At 33.9% G+C, this 24036-nt stretch overlaps 1 protein-coding gene across 1 annotated transcript in view; it reads right to left on the bottom strand.

Annotated features, from left to right (window-relative positions):
* Positions 1-24036, bottom strand: part of CDH8 (cadherin 8) — a 527274-nt gene that overhangs the window by 168833 nt on the left and 334405 nt on the right. The window contains exon 8 of the mRNA XM_051975087.1: positions 10261-10397. Within this exon, the coding sequence (XP_051831047.1) occupies positions 10261-10397 (137 nt within the window). The remainder of the gene's footprint in view (positions 1-10260; positions 10398-24036) is intronic.

Below are 24036 nucleotides of genomic sequence, written 5' to 3'. Positions count from 1 at the left end.
ATCCAACAACATCACTTGTGTAAAAATAAACATCATCTAAAATATCTACATATCTACTGACAAAAATATTTTGTGCGTTATAGGTGTTTAATAAATGGAGATTGAGTGAGTAAATGAATGATGTTTGTCAGAGCAATGGAAATTTATCTCAATAGTTGAAATTATCCTCTTTAGATTAGCTAAAAGCCTTAAAGCAAAGAACATTTTTATTTTCTTTTGGGGGAAAAAAACACAAGAGAGCATTGGTACATTGGATAGAGCATTAGGCTTGAGGTCAGGAAATTTCATCTTTGTGAGTTTAAATCTGGCCTCAGACACTTACTAGCTGTGTAACCCTGAGTAAATCTTCAATCTTGTTTGCCTCAGTTCTTCATCTGTGAAATGAACTGGAAAGAGAAATGACAAACTACTCTAGTATTTCTGCTAATAAAACCCCAAATGAGATCATGAAAAATCAGATATGACAGAAAAATTACTAAATAAATAAATTCACAAACAAATAAATAGATAAATTAATGAATAGATGAGTGTATAAGTGGAAGACTCATTTGTAGAGAACATAAATATTTCAAAACTTAAAGAGACCTCAGATCATAGAATCAAAGAATCATAGACTTAGAAGGAACCTCAGAAACCACCTAGTTCAAATCCTTTATTTTTTCAATGAGGAAACAAAGAATAAGTGACTTGTCAAAGATCACATGAATAATTAGTATAATATCCAAATTCCACACTTAGGTGGAATACCTTTCCAAATTTGGCTTATTTTCCCTTTTGTACTAAGCATAATTCCCAATACAGAAGGATAAAAAGAATGTTGGGCATAAATGAAGTTGTTGAACATAAAACAAACAGCGTTAGAAAGGATTCCAAGACATTTTAGATGTGCTATCTCATTATATCCTTTCTACAATTTAGTGAGAAAGTGATGCTATTATCCTCAATTTACAGATGGGAAAACTGATGTTGATATAAAGGAGCTTAACTAGGGATATAGAGATATTTGAACCCAGATCTTTGTGGCTCAAATCCAATTCTCTAATTACTAGAGCATTCATAATCTAGAATAGTAAAACCTAAAATACAAGAACATTAAAGCTTGAAGATATATTAGACCATAAAATCTTCAGAAGACATTAAAGTTATTTAATTGTTTTAAGGGCACAGGGTATGATATCATCAGAAAGAATACTGGAGTAGAAATTGAGAAACCTGAATTCTAGTCCTAGCTCAATTACTTATTAGCTGTGTGATCTTGGATAAATCATATAACTTCTATGAACTTCAGTTTTTCTTCTATGAAAAAAGAAATAGTATTCACATATGTACATATGTGTGTGCATAGATATGTATATACACATGTATATATGTTTGTGTGTATGTATATATATGTGTGTGTGTGTGTGTGTGTGTATATACATATATATGTATATTTTACCTGCTTAATGGATAATGTGAGAAGTAAACAATACCACAATGAAAATACTTAGAAAAGAAAGTAGCAGTAAACTAATCATTAGATTTGGGCTCTGGAGAGATGTGTATCAGTCTCCCTGTGACTATTATGCTGTTCCTCTGGGTGATGGAATGACCACTTTAAGTTAAAACACATGCATATGTATATATCATATATTTTATATATATATATATATATGTATATATATATATATATATACACACATACATACACATGTGTATATGAATATGGGTATACATATGCATGGGTATATATATACCTATACACACACACACATACACTCTGCGGTTTTGTCAGAGTTTAACACTTGCAAGCAAGTTTCCATTTCATTCCTTATAATATTGAACCCTTTTTCAGATGGCTATATTAGAAAGAATAAGTGAATAACCAAGGCTGATGATCTGACTCAGTGAAAGAGGAAAGAGCATGGCTACTCCTTGTTTTAGCTATTATTTTCCTCATTACTTTTCCTTTCCCCCACCCACAATGTATTCATGCTTCTGTTAGCATCCCAGTAAGGGCAAGTCCCTGTCTCTTTTATATAGCTAAACGACCATTTCCAAAAAGTCTCCTATTTTCAGAAAAAAAAAAATTAAAACATTATTTTCTCTGACAAGTCACCCAGCACATTACTTTCTATCTTAGTTGCTTTTTATATTCCCTCTTAAATAAACAAATGTGGGTTTCTATGGTACTCTGTGGAATTCACTCTTTGTTTCATTGAAACTGCAACATAATTATATTGGAAATGTGAAAAACAGTTCAGCAGGAAATCAAATGCTTGCTCAGTATGGGTATTTTTATTTCCATAGTCACCCTGATAAGTGCGAGTGAAAAGATTTGGATACTGTGCCTAACATAAAACCTAATGATGGGGCTTATTTAAGCAAAAAAATACTTAAATAGAATTCTCTTCCCCAACACAGATCTTCTTTAGGGAGCACACAGTTTCTTTTCTCAAAGCAAGATTGTGGAGACAAGGCAGCTGTCTTGATGCTGTCTAACCTGCTAGATAAGGTAAGGGAAGAATCCAATTCAGCCTTTCTCCTTTTAGTCCATATTTAATTCCCAGGCCCCCCACCCCAGCCTGTAATTAAACTCATGTTTCCTGATTACAATATGCTGGCTGGTGAGGTGCACTTGAACACTATCCCAATGGTCTCCATCCAGCAGACTGATTTACCCCAGTGGGTGGCTGGTACATCAATTCACAATTGTATTCACTCATTAATTTTTCTTAATCTTATTTTTAGGAATGTGGGGGAGGGATGGTTCAATATTCCCATTTCCAACAGGAGGAGAACTCATACAGGCAAACTTGTTTCAAGTGTATAATTCATTTCTCCAACAGAAGTCACAGAATCATAGGCAAAGTGAGAAGGGCCCTTAGTCTAACCTTTAGCAAAGTTATGATTTAAATATATTTCTCACAATGTATTTGAGTAATCAGCCACTACTCAACTACTACATGAATAACTCCAGTGCTGGATAACACATTACATATATACTAAGGCAACTCATTATATTTTTGTACAACCCAAATTATTTGTATTTTTCCCAATGCTTATATTGAATTAAAATCTAGTCTATTACTAATCTATCATTTCAATTGGACTTTCTAAAGTCAAGAAGAACAAGTTACTAAAGTCCTTCTTTACAAGGACAAATGTTCAAATATTTGAAAATAGTGATCATATTCCACTCATAGATCCTATTCTCCATGTTTGGCATCCTAATTTTTCTCAAAAAGGCAATTACAAACTTTGCCCTTCTCTAGAAATATAGTCTTTTTTTTTTTTCTTAGAGTGTCACATCTAGAATTGGGCATAGTACTCTATTTGTGTTCTGACCAAGGCAAAGAACATCAAAACCAGTATATACTCAAAGAATTTCCTTGACTTGGGCAGTTTAACATCCATAAACAACTCTAGGGATATAGCATTAACTAATAAAAAAGACTGTCACTCTTATTAGAATTTCAAAAATTATTACAATATCTATTTGTCATGTCTATGTGATATTGATAAGCAGAGAAATAAGCAGAAAGTAAATCTGCTTTGGAATCAGGAAGATCTATATTGAAATCCTAAGTTGAACTGAATAACTTCTGATACTAGTTGTGTGATACTGAGAAAATCACTGAACTCATTATTCTCTGACAATTTTATAAGATCTGAAATTACATAGACTTAATAATCTGCAAGTATACATATATACATACATATTTAAATTTTTGTTGTTTATCTTCTATCACCTTAGTTTCTTCATCTGTAAAATGAATTTAATAACACTTGTACTATTTGTCACAGTTGTCTCATATCAAGATGGAATACCACAACAGCAATTGGTAATTAGAGTAGGAAATTCATGCTAAGATATTTGAAAATGGCTTGTGTATTTATTGTTTGACATCCTCTAAACGGGTTGAGCAAGAGGGTTGTGGGTTAGGGAATTTTAAAGTGTTTTCAAAGGTGGAGTAATTTTAGGAAGTCCCCTAAACAGTCCTTCTCTTTCTTCCTTTTATTGCATTTCTATAGAGTAGAAAAAGTTGGTATACTTGGGAATGAGCAATCATATGGTCATATGATTTGAAATGGGAAAGACCTTTGAAAACACAGGCGAAAGAACCCTCTAATTTAACTGATGAAATAATACAGATCTAGAGAGATTTTAAAAATGACTATTCCAAGGTCTCATAGGTAAGTGATTGAGTCAGAATTCAGAGACAAGACCTTTCATTCCAGAGTAATTTCCATAGTATCATTCTAGCTTTAGATTTGAATCCCAGATTAGTAGAACTAGAAGGGAATTTAGTGAATAAATCTGAAATCCAGAGAGAGAAATGATCACCAAAAATTTAATGCAGGTGGTAAGTAGATCTTGTTCTCCTAACTCTTGTTGTAGAATTTACATTACTGCGTCAGAGACCCTGAATCATTTGTTTATGTATTAGGTATATGGTGACATGTGATTCTAAATAATTCAGGGGTCCTCAAACTTTTTAAATAGGGGGCCAGTTCACTGTCCCTCAGACTGTTGGAGGGCCGGATTATAGTAAAAACAAAAACTTTGTTTTGTGGGCCTTTAAATAAAGAAATTTCATAGTCCTGGGTGAGGGGGATAAACGTCCTCAGCTGCTGCATCTAGCCCGCGGGCCGTAGTTTGAAGACCCCTGTATGGACAAGGGTAGCCAGGAAAAGTGGCAGTCACTCATGGGAGCACCTAGAAACAGCCCCATCTGAGGGTCTCCTTAGATATCTGAGGATCCTAGATTATGAAAATGTCACATGAGGCTGGAGCTTTTTCCAAATTGAAACACCCAACAGAGGGGAAAATGACAACCCGACTCAGCACTGGCAGGAGTATGTGTTGGGAATGCCCAAGGCTTGTACGGGGACAAAGGCAAATGGGGGATTGGTAAAGTACAAGTGGCATTTATTTTTCCATTTTTCACAGTTGTGCTTGGGATTAGGGATTTCACTAGTCAGGAAAAGTGATGCGGTTTAAGTTTCTTTTTCTCTGGCTCTTTATAAGTGGCTTCTGCTTGCTCAATACAAATCAGATTCAGTGATAAACTGGCTTGTTGGGTAATGAGGTGTGTGCTGGCATTATTCAGAGTCTGTCTCTAGGAAAGTGTGGGGAATAGAGGTTCTTCAATCAGAAGAAGCCTGACCCCTTGGGGAAAGAGAGAGGGGACTTCAGGCTTCTCTCTGAAGGCACCTTTCTAATAGCCTATGACTCCCCAGGTTGTTTAACATTCTGTGGGGATACTTCCCTGAGAGTACAGTCACTGCCCCACAATTTCCTAACAAGGAGAGCATGCTAGTCCCTGCCCCAGAAGTGCAATGTTCAATCACTCAGGAAAGAATCATTTTAAAACCCAAGTGTGTCTGTCTGCCTGAGAGTTTTACTGAAGAGGAGAATGAACCTTATTAAACTAAGATTTTCTTCCGTTCCTCAACCCAATTCAAATATTGACAAGAAATGCCAGCCATCGATTCCTTATTCAAACAATCTACAGGCTTTTATTAAGGGAAAGAAATAAGGATTTGTTAAATACCTACTATGTGCCAGTCACTGTGCTACACTTTTTATAAATATTATTGCATTTGATTCTGACAGCAATCATGGGAACTAGTTCTAGGATAATTCCTATTTTACATTTGGCAAGCAGAAGTTAATTATCACAAGTCACATAGGAAGTATATAAGCTGGATTTGAATTCAGTTATTTATTACTCCAGGCAAAGTGCCTTCTCTACTGAACCACCCAGCTGTAGATGCTCTTAGGTATGTATTCCTCCAATTTTATATAAAAATAAACATAAATTCAAGTATAGTGTGGTTTTCTTTCCTCATTAAAGAATGCAATGTCAGAAATGACCTTCATGTCAGCTTGTATATACAGCAGTGAAACAATTCATGGTATTTTTTGTTGTTGTTTGTTTGTTTGTTTTTATTTTTTAAGGTTTCTTCTCTTCACTGGATCAAATAATCATGGAACCACAGAGTTGGAAGAGACCTTCCTTATATGATATTTAAATTAGGCTATACTTATATAGGAATCCCTTTTTCTCAGCTCCAAGTGGATGTGAAGTTTCTTTTTAAAGTACCTCCTAAGGCAGCTTATTCCATTTTTGAATAGTTTTCATTATTTAGAAGTTTATCCCCACATCAATGCTAATTCTGTCTTTCTCATCTCCTTGTCTTATAAATCACTATTACTCATTTTTCTCTGAACGGACAAAGAATTAAAGTTTTTGGCTCCAGAGAGAAGAACTACAATGAGAACTACTGGGTGGAATTTACAGAAAAGCAAAATTCAACATAATCTGGGACAAAGTTTGCTAATTTGGGACTGTCCAGAATGGGAGCCCCAGGAAATAGTTTGGTATCTTATCAATGGAATGACCATCAATGGTGTAATAAATAAAAGTGTAAAATTTATATTTAGGAAAATCTATGTTTGCATATTGCCTCAGACATTTAACTAGCTTTCTGGCTCTGGGTTTCTGTTTCCTCAACTATAAAATGAGGAGGTTGATGATCTTTAAGATCTCTTGTAATTCTAAATTGGTGACACTGATTCTATAAGTCCTCTTCAGCCAAGAGCTGGATAATGATTTTATGCATATGGTATGGTTCGGCTTCCAGATTCAGGTAAGGATTGAATAAAATAACCATTAAATTCCCTTTGAGCTCTGGTATTTTAGGATTTATTCAATCAGTGGGTCTTATACCTCCAGCACAGTATGAAGGGGGTAGAATGATCTTGGGGGTGGAGGGAACACTAATAAGTTGTTAGAAGAACCTTCCTGGAAAAAAATGCTTTCTGATTAATCTCATCCTGAAAGTACCTACAAGGTAATCAGCTCCCTTGAAAGTCCATGGCCTACTTTATATGGTGAATTGAATACTAAGCATGAGTTATTAGCTCACACGAGTGATATCTTTCTTTCCATGTAGCCTGGGTTGGATGAAAACAATAATTCTGTCATCCAGGCTCAATGCCAAGAGCAAAGATTCCTTGAGGGCTATCAAATTGGCATTTGCCTACTAGATTTAGCAGTAATTAACAAGAAAGCATTATTTGCAATAATGTGTTCAACGCACAGTAGTAGCCCATAGTAATGCATTATCTCTAACACAGGGGAGTTTAATTTAATGGTCAATTATATGCCTCCTGTTTAGAAACTAATTCTGGTGACCAGTCATAGCTTGCTTTCTGTTAATGGCACCAGCATTATTCTAGTCCCTCAGATTCAAAATTTGGTAGTATATTTGACTCTTCCATTTACTTAACCATCTATAACCAAGTAAGGATTTTTACTTTATATCTCTCTCATTTATTTCTTCTTTTCTATTCTCACTACTACCTTCTAAATGTTCTCCCAGCCTCTAGTCTTTCTGACCGTCAATCTTTATAACCAATAGAATTACAAAAGAGTGCTCATCTCGATCTCACAGAAGCTATTCATTAAAAGGAAAAATCAAAACAAAAAAGAAAAAGAAAAAAATAAAAACCTCAGGTGCTACCTCCTTAAATAAGGTCTTCATTGATATCTCTTTTTCATATATTATTAGAATCCTTTTCTTGTGTTACTTTATAGATACTTTGAATTTACCGACTTGTCTGCATGTAAAATTCATCAAGTATCATGGAATCTCCATGAAAATGGGAACTGTTTCATATTTATCTTTTTTTGTCCCTTGACAAAATACAGTTAAATGCTGTATTTAATATTTACTTGCAGGATTATTTACTTGCACTGCTTTATAGAGATGGAAACAGCCCTAAAGATAATCTGGTTCTATGGCCTCATTTTAAAGATGAAAAAAATGAACTCCTGAGGACATAAGTAAATTATTTGCCTATGCTAATTATTAACTGAACTGAAACAAGATCATATAACCCCTGCTCCTAATACAATAGTCTTTCTATTTCTTTACTGTTACTTTCTGAGACTACTCTTTGTATAAGACAAATCTGACCACCTCACCTTTTGCATTTAAGATATCACTGCTCCTCGCCAATATAATAAAACCAAAAGTATTATCCTGAAATTCAAGGAACTCTATAATCAGGTTCTAGTCTGTACTGCTAGCCTTGTCTCTTACCATATCCACTTAGTGGAACCCTCCATTCCAGCTAAAATCTTCTTTATGTACTAAGAATTTACTCCGGAAGAGTACTGCAGGTGAAATCTTGCTTCTGATCTTGCTTCTGCACTAGTTATTAATAGATCTTGGCACATTCACTTTCCCTTTTATTTGGACCTCAATTATTTTGCCTTTTTTGTATTCTAAGTACAGTGCTTGGAATGTAGTAGGTGCTTAGTATTTATTAAATGATATTATTGGGGCTTTTGCTGTGGACAGAAGTCTGTATCTTATCTTAAAAGCAATAGACAGTCATTAAAAACATTTTAATAGAGGAGGGAAACCTCCCCCCCTCCCAATTTTTCTGACTTCAGTTTAAATCCTACATTTCTCCTTGTTGTTTTAGCTAGAAATGATCTCTTTTCCTGAAGTGCTGTATTAGTAATTGTTTATGATGACTATTTGAACCTTATTATATACTACATTAATTGTTTTTTCATGCATTTATGACTCATTCTCCCCTATACTAAAAACTTTATGAGGAGAGGGATTAAGCAATTCATTTTGTACTCCCCATCCCCACCCCCATTGCTTAACACAGTGCCTGTCATATATGAAGTGCTTAATCCAACTTCATTTTCAAAAATGAACATGGCAGTGAGGCGCCTGGGTAATGGCTCCTAGCCCTATTATCCTCACATCTAAGAGAAAATGTTTTTAACTAATGAAATCATAATATTAAAATCCTGGTCATTTTATTCATATTAAGTCAATGGTAATTAAAATAGAACAAATGACTAACAGTAGGAGTAATATAAGGTGTGCATTGGGGGCTTAGGAAAAGTGGGTTACCTCCTTAGCAGCTCCATTAGGAATGTAACAACTTTAGAAGCCTAATCTACTGTTAACACATGTGCATCTAACTCCCAGTTGCAGTAATGAGATTTACACATTTACTGTGATGGCAGAGTAGATCTATTACTGCTTAAGTACTTAGGGAATGCCTATGTACAACCATCTTAGCCTCTGTTAAGTGAATTTGACACAAGAGGATGAGGAACAGCTTCTCCATTCTCATTATAAGATAACAGATGAACTTTTCTAACATCTATTTTTTTAGCTTAATTTCATTTGTTAAAGCTTTTGTCTGAAGAGATGCTACTTTTGAAGCAATTTTAACTCTTTCTTCGTATACCCTCCATTCCCTGCCTTTCCAGAATGCTTTGTTTCTTACTGCTGTTTTAAATAATCACTCAATCTAAATATATTGTAGTTTTCCAAAATGATTTCTCTAGACTTTCTCTGGGATTTTGGAAAATCGATGTTATAAAATGTCATCAATAATCAAAACAAGTCATACCAATTTGCAAGCAATTTAAAAAATACATTAGGCTTTTTTTTTTCCTTTGGTTACTGATCACTGTGATCTTTCCTTTAAAGACCTAGATCATGCATGGCTAATTCTGCATTTGCATTCTTATCTATAGATTTGTGCTGAGACTTGTTTGCCCTTTTCCAGCCAGGAATTAACGTTGGTGTCAAGTATACCTTACTGTTTATCTGTAGAAGGCTTGATTCACTGTTTCAGCATAATTCTCTGCCTGATGGGAAAAAAAGTTCTGTTTCTTTATTTTACATATATATATGTATATGTATGTATCTACATATATATATATATATATATATATATATATATATATATATATATATATATATATATAAAATATATAGCCTGGAATGGTATGTATGTATGTGTCTGTGTTGGGGGAAGGTGTAGGGAGCATTGAGAAGATAATTCCTCCAAAAGAAGGATATCTTATACTTCCCCCATTTCCAATCTTATCTTCTGGGCAATCTAGTCATAGAATTTTAATTTTGAAACTTTCAGTGTCTTCCATGAAAAGCCATTTCCTCTTTAAGTTGTTAGACAAAATACAAACAAGGGGCTAGGCACCAATTACTAAGAGATATATTTGAAAGGGAGCATCCTTCATTAAGTCATCCCTTGGACAATTTAGTAAATCTATTATTTCATCCATTTGACTCTTCTCTTTCACAGAGGCAGACTGTAACCCTTCTTTTCCTTCTCCCCTGAGAAATCTCATCTAGGGACTGACTTCATTTGATCAATATCAGAAATGAGGCAAAATCGAATAAAAAGAATGGACAAATCCAGACACTTACTAATTTCAGTAGCTATGATCGTAATGTTGTGCCACATACTCGTCTCTCGGTCGAGGGGTGTTGCCAATGTTATCCTCCCATCTTCTGCATTAATGTTGAACTGTCTCTCAAGGTCAGTATGCCGATCAATGGAAAACCTACAAAATGGACATCTTTGTAATCTACTTAAATATGTTTATATGAATTGTACATACTGTAGCAGGCTTTAAGTAATCCTCTGAGAACCATAGTTATGAAGCCAAATGAATTGAGAGGCTCAGTGGCCTAATCATTTATAAAACGAAATGACTGACTGAGACTTAAGAAACTTAATAATTATTGTCCAAGGAGTAATTAGCTGTATACTCAACATGAAGGTCATAAAGTGCCATCAGGTTCAGTAGGTAGCATCTTTAAAAACGGATGCTGATGAAGAGTTAATTAGACAATCCATCAAGTTTATTGGACAGCTTATATAGTATTTCTTAGCAACTGCTAATGATTGTAGCACAGTACATGCAACCCCAAAGTGGGATGGGCCTCATGATTATTGATAGCAGTTCTGAAAAAAGGTGCCTTGCCGAAGAACTTCTATTTATCAGAGATTGTCTTTCCCTCCCTTCCCTCAGAATATATTATGTGTTTCTGCCTGGACTCTTCGAGTCAGAGTTGGAGGTGTGTAGTGGGGAATGTAATAAATGATTCCCCGTTCACCAGTAAAAGATTTAGGAAGTAAGAATTGATACTATTTAATTCTAAAACAGCAGCCAACTCAATCTAACAGCCTGGTGGGGCTCACATTTGCAGTCTACATATGTTTAGTCAAATTAACAAGAAAGCCAGTCTTGGGACTAAATTTTTCAGATTACAAGTTAAATGTACTCATGACACAAGGTTCACACAATTACAGAGTCTGATAAATTGATAATTTTATGTCAAGTAAAACACAGCAGCTACTTCTGCAAGATCTTAACCAAGTAGAAATCAAGCCTGTCTGAAGACCTCCAGAGATGAGCAACTCACTACCTCTCAAGTCAGCTTATTACATATTTAGATAACTGTAACTATTAGAAGATTTTGCTTTATAGCAATCTAAAATCTACTTCTTTGAAACTTCTTCCAGTGGCTTCTGATTCTATATCTGATTGATACATTTGGGAAGCCAAATAGAACTAGTTTAATTCCTCTTCCACAGGATAATCCTTAAATTATTTGATGGCAGTAATTTTGCTCTCCCCTAAGGCTAACATCCCCGCCTTGATTCTTGTGTGTTTTATTCTATAGGCACACCACCATGCTAATTACACATATCTGAACATCTTTTAATTTCTCTAAGTACCATCTAAGTGAAGTTAAAATCTGATACCATCCTCCATTCACGAACCCTCAGTTTCTTTCTTTCTTCTAAGTTAAGAATACATACTATTCAACTTGGCATTTAAAGCACTTCCAGATCATTTTTAGTAGATTTATCTCACATTGTTCTCCTTCATACAAAATACGCTGCTTATTATTCTCTAAAATCATCATTACATTATGAGCTTCTCTCTGCACAAACTGAGTATACTCCTTCCATATCTACATCTCATAGAACCCTTAGCTTTTATCAAGGCCAGCTCATATTACAGCTCCCATTGGATATGTGTTTACCCCTTGATTGTAAGTGTTCTCTCTTGCTCAGATTATCAAGATATATAGAGAGATATGTTGTATATCTTAGAATACATACATATGTATAACATTTTAAAAATATGTACTTTTACAATTTATGTCCCCAAAATAAAATGAGTCAGTTGAGGAAAGAGAACCCTGTTTATCTTTTATCCTGAGAATCTAGCATATAGTGCTATATACATATTAGGAACTTAATAAAATATGGATTGGCTGAATGTGTCTTTGTGAGGATTAAATAATGTGTATTAAGAGTTTAGCAACATGCCTGGCACAAAACAGGCACTTTATATAAGTATGTATATATATATATATATATATGTTTTTGTCCTTCTCCCTTTCTTCTTTCCTTCCTTCTTGTCTCTTTCCCTCTCTTCTTGTTTCCCCTCTTCCTTCATTCTCTCTCATCTTCCCTCTTTCCTTCCTTTTTTCCCTCATTCCTTCCTTCCTTATCTCCTTCCTTCCTTTCTTTTCCTTTCTTTCCTCCCTTCTTTGTTTCCTTCTTTTCTTCTTCCCTACCTTCCTTTTCTTCTTTTTTCTATCTTTCCCTCACTCCCTACTTTCCTTTTCTTCCTTTATTTCTTCATTTCTTCTTCCTTCCCTTTCCCTTTCCCCCTCTTTCTTTCCTCCCTCCCTCCCTTTTTCCTTCATTCCTTCTTTCTTTCTTTTACTCCCAACCTCCCAGCTTCTCTCCCTCTCTCATTCCTTTCTTCCTTCTCTCCTTCCTGCCTGCCTTCCTTCCTTCCCTTCTTCCTTTCTTTTTTCTTTCCTCTTGCCTTCTTTCCTTTTCCTTTTTCCTTCTTTCTTTCTTTTCTTCCTTCCTTGTTTCTTCTTCCCTATCTTCATTCCTTCCTTCCTTTTCTTCTTCCTTTCTTTTTTCTTCCCTCTTCATTCCTTCCTTTTCCTTTTTTTCTTCCTTGTTTCTTTTCTTCCTTCCTTGTTTCCTTTTTTCCTTCTTCCTTAACTTTCTTCCTTCCTTTCTGCATTCCTTCTTTCTTTCCTTCTTTCTATCTTTCCCTCCCTTCCTCCTTCCCTTCTTCCTTATTCATCACATCTTTCCTTCCTTGTTTGCTTCTTTCCTTCCTCCATTCCTTCTTTCCTTCCTTCCTTTCTTTCTTTCCTCTTCCTTCCTTCCTTCATTGTATTTTTCTTTCTTTCTCTCCTCTTTCCCTTTCTTCTTTATATTTTAACACAACTTAAAATGGTTTAATTCTTTTTTTTTGGCCACCATGTCATATCACACCTTGCCTTTCATACAGTCTTGGTGAGTTTTCTGAAATCTTATTTTCAGGCAATTACTTACTAATGTATTCCTTCATAAGAAAATATATCTGAAAAATTAAACTTTCCAATTTGTTGGCAGCTTAGCCATTAAGAAAGCTCAGGCACTGATTTGCAACAACACTTGCAGAAGTTTACACAATCCCACTGAGAAGTTATATGGAAGTCTATAAAGGGTTTTTTCTTGGGTACTCAAGTCCATAAAGAGATGCTTTCACAGTATGCTCAGCAATTTCTAAGCATGATGGGATGAATTATGAATATTTTCAGCTTGAATTACTTGTCTTCCAGGGAAGGGAGGAGGAGAGACTTTTTCTCAAAAGAATAGCAACTTGTTAGGACAGAAACTGTTCCTGGGGAGGAGTAAGTAACAGATCTGTATATTTTCCTGACAAAGCACACATTAGTATGGCACTGAGGGTGACTACTGCAGAGCAAAGATAGGTGTGGATGATCAGCTATTCTTTCCCACCTCATATATCATTAATACAACTGCCAGCCAACTTCAGATTCTTTTTTTCCCCTTTACACTGCTGATATCATAAAGAGAACAAAACACATGTACAAATACACATAGGCTTATATATGTGCACACAGAGAAGGCAATTTTGTAGATATCATAGACAGCTAAGAATGGGATTAGAGGTGCTGTGTATTAATTCTAAATCTACAATATTGTGTTAAAATATTGTTACCTAAATAATTTCATTATTTTATCTATCTATCTATCATCTATCTTTATGTCAATTTATTTGAATATTTATTTTGGTGGAATTGAGTTTCTATCTAGAATGTCTGGATTCAACAACATAATGAGAAGAAAATATTAAAGCAGCAGCAACATCAACACCCCACATTTATATGTCTTTTTACAACAATGGAGACTCAGTATAAAATAGTGAATGGAAAACAGTTACAAAGAGAAGAAAAGCTGGGTTTAATTCAACCTCTGATGTATGCTAATCATGTGATCTGGGGCAAGTCAGTGCCCCAGGAAACTCTGAGATTAAATTGAAGAGAAGGTGCTAATTGTCTTTAACAAAGAGAAATTTTTCATCTAAAATATCTCTCCTATCAGAGACCTAATTTTTATCCCTTTACAACTTCCAAAGTACTTCCCTGTGAGAATGAGGATGGGTTTGATGCTGATGCTTATTATCATAGTTCATATTCCTTCAGACATTAAGATTTACAAAGTGTCTCCTTATGAAAGCCCCATGAGGTAGTTACTGAAGCATTTTATACATGAGATAACTGGAGGTTCAGAGAGGTTGTCACCTACATAAGTAGTCATACAAAAGTGCGTCACCTCTTCTCACTCTAGGTCTAGTGTCCTTTCATTTCCCAATACTACCTTATATAATAATGATTTTTTAATAATTATAATTAATTATACCAATGTAACAATTATGATTATAATTTAATAATGATTGCTATCATTATTGTTGTATGAATTATAGAAGTCATTTATTCATTACACACTGTGCTCAGCTTTGTGCCAAGAATTGTGGGTACAAATACAAAGAGCAAAATAGTCCCTGTCTTTGAGGGGCTTTCATTCTAATTAGCAGAGACTCTCTCTCTCTCTCTCTCTCTCTCTCTCTCTCTCTCTCTCTCTCTCTCTCTCTCTCTTTATATATATATATATATATATATATATATATATATATATATATATATATATATATATATATGTATGTATGTATATATGTATGTATGAAAATGAAATCAAGGAGACATATTTTATCTGAGAAATCTCCAAACTAGTGACTGAGAAACAATGGTAATTTATTGCCATGTTCTTTCTAGCAATTATATAGTTGATTAGAAAAAAACTGTGCCCAGAGTTAGAGGTGGGATGGATGAGCTTGGGGGTTGAAAGAGGAAGTAAGTAGGGATGAAAAAACATGGAGTCAGCATAGCATAGAGAGGGATAGAAAGCAGCAAGCTGGGGTCTGGGTCTGGTCTAGCCAATCCTAAAGAATGTTCATTGAGCCAGAACTATATTGCTGCACTGGAAATTAGAGAAAAGAGTCAAGAAGTATTTATTGAGCAACTACTATGTGCCAAGTGGAGGGGAGTTGTAGTACAAGGCTGGAGACAGGAAGATTCATTTTTTTGAGTTCAAATATGATCTCAGCCACTTACTAGCCTATGACCCTTGTCAAGTCACTTAAGCTTGTATGCCTCAATTTCCTCATTTGTAAAATGAGTTGAAAAAGGAAAGAGCAAACCATCCCAGTAACTCTTCCAAGAAAATATCAAATAAACTGGAGATACAAGGAATGGGGGAAAATGACTTATATTTGCATTGTAATTTACAATTTACAAATTTGTTTTATTTGACTCTGACTTGTACTACATGTGACTATGCTTAATCATACTTAACTTCAGTGTCCAAGTCTCTAAAATGGTGATAAAACATAATATTGTTTCCTTCACAGTATTGTTGTTAGGAAAGCAATTTGTTAGAATAAAGTATAGCATACATATGAGCTTTTATAATTTCCATTATTTTTATTTGTAAGAATAATTCCCCTATAATCATATATTCCAATACCTTATCATGTTGTGGAGTTCTCAAATGCAAATCTAACTGAATACAAGCTCTGGTAGATATTTTCAATATGGAAAGTTTACCAAGATATTTTAGGGGTTAGTCCTTGGTCTTGTCATAGATCAATTTGAAGGAGGACATTCCTATACTTTTCATTTAAGTTGTCAGTATCATTGACATATAGTTGGAATAATGTAGTAGTATCTGCCAGATAAAAACCATGGATTCAGGAAAAAGTTATCACTGATTCTTACAACAACCCTGTGATATCATCTTTACAGATGGAAAAAAAAATTATCATCTCTTTATGTTACTTCATCATTACCAATTCAATGAAATTTTAGCAGTTTCTTGACAGAGAAGCAATGTAAATTTATAAACAAGTAGGGAAGGGACACGACATATTGGTTTTAATTGCCCCCTTCATGGCTTTAATAGAAGCAGGTATATTTTTCTCATTTTTCAAGCACCAATTCATGACAGATTTTATGAGCTGAGTCATAAGAATTTATAAATTCAGCTATAAATACAGCCCTTTAGTAAGATCAGAGATAAGAATGTCATAATATTACTAGATTATACAATAGAATGAACTTGAAGGAAAAAGTAGTCCATTTAAAATTCAACTTATAGTTTAGCTCAACTGTTTGGAGAAGCCCCTAGATGCTTGTAAAAACGGCACACAAGATCGTGCCTAATAACTTTATGTTAATAACTACAAAAGACACTATAACATCCAGAATTGGAAAAGAGATTGCGATCAACATTCCAAAGGAAGTCTCCTCTTCCCTAAAATGGTTTATTAACAAAGTGGCAAGCAAGAAGCTTTGTGTACTGTAATGAAAAGATCCCAGAATGTTGTTAACAGGTATGAATGCAGTGTCAGTTTGGTAACTTAATAGCTGCATGAGGTTCACTTTCCAATCTGTAACGTGAAGATCATCAAACTTAACAAACATTTCTCAGGTTATTCAAGGATTAGATCTGATAAAATAGGCAAAGTGCTTGTAAAAAAGAAGTGCCATCTATTATTATCATTTCAAACTTTGAAATTGCTGCTATTGACTCTGACACCTCCACAGTCAATAAATTATCTTCAAGATAAAATATAAAATCTTGCTTAGAATTTAAAGCTTTGCTTAAATAATATTACCTCTTCCTACCCTTTCAATCTTTTTACATTTCCTACCCCTATCCATATTCTATAATCTAGTGACAATGACTTTTTTAATGTTCATTCCATAAAATATTCCATGCTGGAGTCTAAACTTTTCGCTGCTTGTCCCCCATTTCTGCAGTGCTGTTCCTCCTCACTTCTGCCTACTTACTTTCCTGGTTTCCTTCAGTACTCAATTCATATCTCAAAGGGGTCCTTTCCTGGGTTTATCTCTTTCCAAGTCTGCTAGTGTCTTCTCTCTGAAATTATATCCCATTTGTGTTATTCATGCATGAATGGATGAATATATGTACTCATGTTCATAGTTACTTTCATGTTAACATCCCCATTAGAATGTGAGGTCCTTGGGGCCAAGAACTGACCCCCATCCTCTTTCTTTGTATTTCCAATACCTACCACAATGGAGATACACATGGTAAACTTAATGAATGATAACTGCTAAGACCTTTGATTTAATTTGGAGTGACAAAACCTTCATGCTGATGAAGATCTTTAATTTGTAATAATACACACATACATTTTATAGATGTAATCTCATTTGATCCTCACAACAATGTGAAGTAAGTGTTATGATTTTCTTTTTTCTGCAGATGAGGAAACTGAAGTTTAGAGAGGTTAATTGCCATATTAAGGTCACACAGTTGGTAAGCATCTTCTAGATTCTAGATCCAACATTTTGTCATCACCTAAGGACACTGTTTTAAAGTGCTGCCTGAAGCATTTAATGGTTACATGAACTGCCTGTGGCTGCCTGTGGCCACCTGGGCAGTGTGGCTTACATGCAAGTTGAATACAGATTTTTCTGACTCCTATATTGGTTCCACAATTTATTACATCATACTGTTTCTGCAAATTAAACATGGGTATCTTTGATTATGTTAAATATTAATGCACTCAAAGCAACTCTTGCACTACTAAAAAATGTCTACTCCGGTTGACAAAATTGTTTAAAAATCTGAATTGCGGTGCTTGTGGCATTCACTGAAATCCAATATTCCCATTTGCATAATTTGCATTTTCCTATAATTTACACCATGTTTTTTTTACACATAATACATGGCTTATGTCAAAGCACAGGGAACAACTAAGACTGCAGGCCATGCAAATCACATGAATTTTTCCAATGTGCATTGTAAATCCCTCTGAGGTGTTGTGAAATTAACATGTGAAAGAGTCAATATAAATGTTAGTGCCTTGTTTAGAGATATATGTTTGCCCTAAAGCTATCCCATAAACCAGGCTATGTATAGAGACTCTTGCTACAAAAATAAATGATCGATTTTCAATGCCAGCATAAGAACTTGGTCCAAGGAGGTAGATTCTAGTCCATCTGTGATTCAGTAAATAAGTGCTAGGAATTTCCAGAAACAAACAGAAGTTATGTGTCCTTTACTGGGTCCCACATCTAGTAAGAAAAAGTAGGATTTGATCCCACACAAAGCCTAGTCCTTTATTCACTAAACATAGCTCAGATTTTAAATATTTCAGAGTTGATACCTTCACAAAAGAAAGTAGCTTTTAGATGGCAGAGTACAAACCTTATCCAACTGAATTTTCCCATCAAAATAATTTTGCAATGTTGCCTTAAATCACATTTTAGAATGGCAGAGCCAACAAAAGGATAGAGGGACACATTTTCCCAGCCCAAGACAACTTAGAAGATCCACAGGAAAGGCTGGGATGGGCATAGGCCTGAATTCAGTGATGGGCCTTGGAAGCAGCCAACGCAACAATAGCAGCTTTGTGAACTCTTAGCTGAGACTCAGTAAGAAGGTCAGACAACTGGTCAGAAAGAGATTACAGGGAACCCTTTATCACCACTAGATGAAACTTGCAGAGTTCAGCAACTCTATTGCTCATGAGTAGTTCCACCCAAGATGGAGAAGAGCACTTGTGATCTATCACAAGGAAGAAAAGGGTCCTGCTCACAGTTATACGGTCAAATGGGGCACTAGTGTTTGCAGTTGCATGAAAACAGGAGCTTTCCTGAGTTAAGCCTGAGTACTGACCAGAAAAGCTTTGACCACATTTTTTTCCAGGATAATTCTACCTTGGAAATAACAAAAATTTGCAACCACCAAAACTGTCTCTGAAAATAGCCTGAAGCTTGACATAAGAACTTCCCACCACCAAGTGAGTGGAAAACAACTTTAACATAAAGTTCAAAGTGAAGAAATAGTCTGGGAAAATAAGTAAACAAAGAAAGAAGAAAACTCTGCCTGTGGTAGCAGGGAAAACCAAGATATAAGCAAATAACTTGGTAAAAGAAGTACAAAAAAAAATTGAAGGAAATATCACCTTAAAAACAGAATTGATCTAATAATAAAAGAAACATAAAAATTCACTATGGAAAAGAACTTAAAAAGCAGAATTGGCCAGATGGAAAAGCAGTACAGAAGTTTACTGAAGAAAATAATTTATTAAAATGGTAATTGAGCAAGTGGAAGACATGAGACTTTTTTAAAAAAAGTAAAAGAGGAAAAAAAATAGAAGAAAATATGAAAGATCTTATTAGAAAAACATCTGACCTAAAAAAGTAAATCAAGGAGAGATACATCTAAAATTATTGGACTATCTAAAAAACATGATTAAAAAAAAAACAACTTAGGCATCATAGTTCAAAATATTTTTGTGGAAAACTGCTCTGATAGCTTAGATCCAGAGAATAACATAGAAATTTAAAGAATTCATTTATCACCACCTGAAAGAGATACCAAAATGAAAACTCCCAGGAATAGTATACATGTATATATGTAAATATTATATATGTATATATTTGTGTGTATGAATATTTGTCTCTATACACACATGCATAAATACATACATTCTATTGGATATGAAACTTTATTTCACCTAATAGAAACACAGGAAGGAAAGCTTTGAGATATTAGGATGGTGGTGGGGGATGGTTTGGAAGAGGACAATTTGGGCATAGCAATAGTAAAAAAAAAAAAAAAAAAAAAAAAAAAGGCCGGCTCTTGAAAAAAGACAGGATTAAAAGACAGGATAAAGAAAGGAAAATGGGATAGAGGAAAAAGTACAGTCAGTGATCATAACTGTGAATATGAATGAGATTTGCTACTACATAAATTGGAAGAGGATAACAGAATGGAGTAGAAACTAGCAATCAACAGTATATTGCAAAAAGAGACACTTGGGACAAAAAGACACACAAAATTGAAACAACATTATCTCAAACAAAGGAAGTGCAAATAATCACTAAAAGCAATAATCAAGGAAAATATATTTTGCTGAAAGGTATCATAGACAATAAAGTAATATCAAATTGTTTTATAGCCATTTTCTCTACTAAAGGACTCATATCTTAATACATAGGGAACTAAGTGAAATTTATAAAAATAAGAGCCATCACCCAAATGATAAATTCTCAGAACATATGAATAAGTAGTATTTAAAAGAAGAAATCAGAACTATCTTTTGCCATACAAACAAAAAATCTAAATCACTATTGAAGAAATACAAATTAAAACAACTCACACTTATCATAAATGAGAAATGCTAGAGCATATGAGGGAAAATAGGCACATAAATGAATTGTGGATGGAATACTAATCATTATGGGAAATAATCTGGAACTACATCCACAGGGCTACCCAGCATTGTCACTACTAGATCTGCCAAAAAGTCAAAGAGAAAGGGGAAAAAAGATCTATGTGTACAAAAAATATTTATAGCAGTTCTTTTTGTAATGGCAAAGAATTTTAAATTGAAAGATTGCTCATCAATTAGGGAATGGCTGAAATACCTATGGCATATGATTGTGTTGGAGTGCCCTAAGAAACAATGAGGGGTGGTCTTAGAAAATAACAACAATAACAAAAAAAAACAAACAAGCAAAAATAGCAAGATCCATGTGAACTGAAGCTAAGTGAAGTGAGAAGAACCAAATCATTGTGCATAGTAAGAGCAATTTTGTAATGATGATCAACTGTAAAAGACTTGACTACTCTGATCAATACAGAGATACAAGGCAATTCCAAAAGACTCATGATAAAAATTGCTATCCACCTCCAGAGAGAGAACTGATAAACTGAAAACAAACTGAAATATACTTTTCTTGCTGTCTTGAATTTTTTTTGGTAATATGGTGAATATGGAAATATATTTTTTTCACAATTTCCTATGCACAATCGATATACTACCTTGCCTTCTCAGTGGGTAGGGGAGGCATAGAAGAAAAATAGAATTTGGAGTTAATTTTTTTTTAAAGTTACTATATGAGTGCAAGGGATAATGTTGTAAAAAATTACCCAGGCATGGGCTCTGTCAATAAAAAAGTTATAATCATGAAAAAAAGTTATTATAATAAAAATTTTAAAATAAAGCACTTTAAAACATTATATTCCTTCAGAAAGCCATAAGCAATTTCTGAATTTTAACAAAGAATTCAATGACAATTTTATAACAATGGCATATGATTCTAATCTGTATGATTGTTGCTATTAAAACAAGACTACAATTCTTAAAAACCTTTAATGTATTCCTTTTGCCTACAGTCAAAACCTCTTATCTTTCTTACATTATATGTGTATGTATACATACATATATAATGTATGTGAATATATGTATATATATGAATATATGTATATATATGTGTGTGTATATTTAAGTATACATGCATATATGTGAATTCAGATAGATTCACTAAAATATGCAAATGCACTAATGGGTATTTTATATTTGCAGACATACACATAAGAGCTTCTTAGTAACCCAGTATGTTTGGATATTTGTGTGTAAGAAGCAGAAATATATTAAATTTTATTGACATGACATTTTCCAAGTATATTGTATGGCTAAAAGATTTTCTAGCATCAAAAAGTTTTCACTCTATCCAAATTGTAAACAAAGAAAAGGAAAACAGATTTTTAAAATCATCAAACAAATATTAATAGGAATAACAATGCTTAATCACATGTCCATATTGCTCTATAGTTTCTTCATCAAAATCTTATTTGGGATGTAGCATAAATATTATCTCAAATTTCTAGACTAGTCAAGTGAATTTTGAGTGAAATGGCATGGCAAAAGTCTCATGGTTAAGAAATGACAGAGACCAAAGTCTTCTAACTCCAAATAGTGTTCTTTTCACTGACTTTTCCTCTTATTACCACTTGTAAAACCAGAGCAAAGTCCCTTTATCTGCCTGAGCATCATATTTTTCTTCTTAAAATGAGTCAATTAGACTGGATGAGCATAAGATCCTTTCTTATATTAAGCCCTCCTACACATGTTTCAGAATCAACTTTCAGATTCCTAGAGCCAGATTGTCTTTAGGGAGTTACACTTTTTTTTCCTGTGTTTAAATGGAATAATTTTTATGCAAAGCTGGGTCTCTTTGCTTTAAAAACATCTGGATAACAGGTTAAATTATAAATAGCAAAGTATAGTGGGAGAGAGTTGGATATATGATAAGAATATTCTGTTTTCCCCTATTAATTCTCCAAGTAACTCTTAAAGACTGCCAAGTTACAAATGGCAGATCTAAATTGTTGGAAGGTGTTTCCACACTGGGAATTTCCTGCCTAATAAAATATTTTTTCTTTAAAAATATGCTAATAATGACATAGATTTATAAAATATGCCTCAGCTATTCTGGGACTTATGGATATAGCCTTCATCCTCCATAAAGCTTCATTTCTAGTATATCATTGTGCAGTGTTCTAAACTCTCCTGCTGTTAAAAAAAAAAAAAAAAAAAAAAAAAAAGGATCAAAATAAATCAAGTCCTATCCTCAAGCAGCTGACATTCTTCCAATAAATTCTGAAGTCTGACTTGGATAATGAACTATTGTCTGTATTTCCATTCTTTGAATTTTCTAACTTGCTTTTTGACATAGTTCAAATGTATCTAAGAAATATAACATTCTGAAACAATGAAGATAACTATTTCCCATCTTTTTTATAACTTCAAAAACAAATTTAAAAGTTCACTATGAATTCTAAATTGTTTTGGTGTGTCTGACATTCTTTGATGCCATTTTGGGATTTTTCTTAACAAAGATACTGGAATGGTTTGTCATTTCTTTCTTCAGCCCATTTTCCCATTGAAGAACTGAGGGAAACAAGATTGACTTGGCCAGGACCACATAGCCAAGTGATATAACCTTAGGAAAATTAATCTTTCTGATTCCAGGCCTGGTACTCTATCCACTGTGCCACCTAGGTTTTACACACACACACACACACACACACACACACACACACACACACTCTTTTTTTAACTTTTAAAATTCTTAGTTGATCACATAAAATAAGGATTCTATCCCACTTCCTGTGTTATGAACCTCCAGTCAATCTGGTAAAACTCTCAGATCACTCTCTCAGAAGAATTTTTTAGATGTATAAAATACATAAAATTATAAAGAAAAATAATGACACCGTATTTTTTATTGAAAAAAATTATAAATCCCAGATTAAAAGTGTTTTTTAAAAAAACCATTCAGCTTCCGAAACATTCTTGTTGTTTCACTTTAGTTAAGTTACTCAACTTTTTAGAACTTCAAACAACTCTCTACAAACATGTTATAGAAAAAAATAGAAATTTGTACTGATAGGAAGACTTTCATCATCTAGGAGTTCTGTATACTGCTGAAATATGCTAAAAGGTTCAACATTAGAAATAAATAATATTAATGAAAATGACAATAAAGATGTTCGTGTCAGCTATAGCGTATGGTATGTTTTCATCTAACTTCCAGCTGAAATCTCCTATATTTTTTCTCCCTCTTTTAGAATATAAAATCATACTTGAGAAAAGTAACTTTCTCTGATTTTCCATTTGTATCCCTAGTGTCTTCAATTCATTCCTTCATTCTTTCATCACAGATCAATTAATTATGCCTATCTTGTCATCCAGTTTTAATAGAAATGACAAAATTTCAAAATAAAGAATAAAATCTCAAATTCAATTTATATGACCAAGTCACAGATCAACTAAGGGGTAGAAGTAGAAGAACAGGACATTTATTCAGTTTTCTTTCCACTACAACATTTAGTCTCCATTAGTTGTGATGTTCATCATTGAAAAAAAGCAAAAAGAAAAACCCAACCATTAATGACATCACAGATGTATTTCAATATTTTATTAT

Source organism: Antechinus flavipes, chromosome 2 (genome assembly GCF_016432865.1).
Source record: "Antechinus flavipes isolate AdamAnt ecotype Samford, QLD, Australia chromosome 2, AdamAnt_v2, whole genome shotgun sequence".
Classification (NCBI taxonomy): Eukaryota; Metazoa; Chordata; class Mammalia; order Dasyuromorphia; family Dasyuridae; genus Antechinus; species Antechinus flavipes.
Note: the sequence above shows the minus strand (reverse complement) of the source record. Positions and strands in the feature narration are given on the sequence as shown.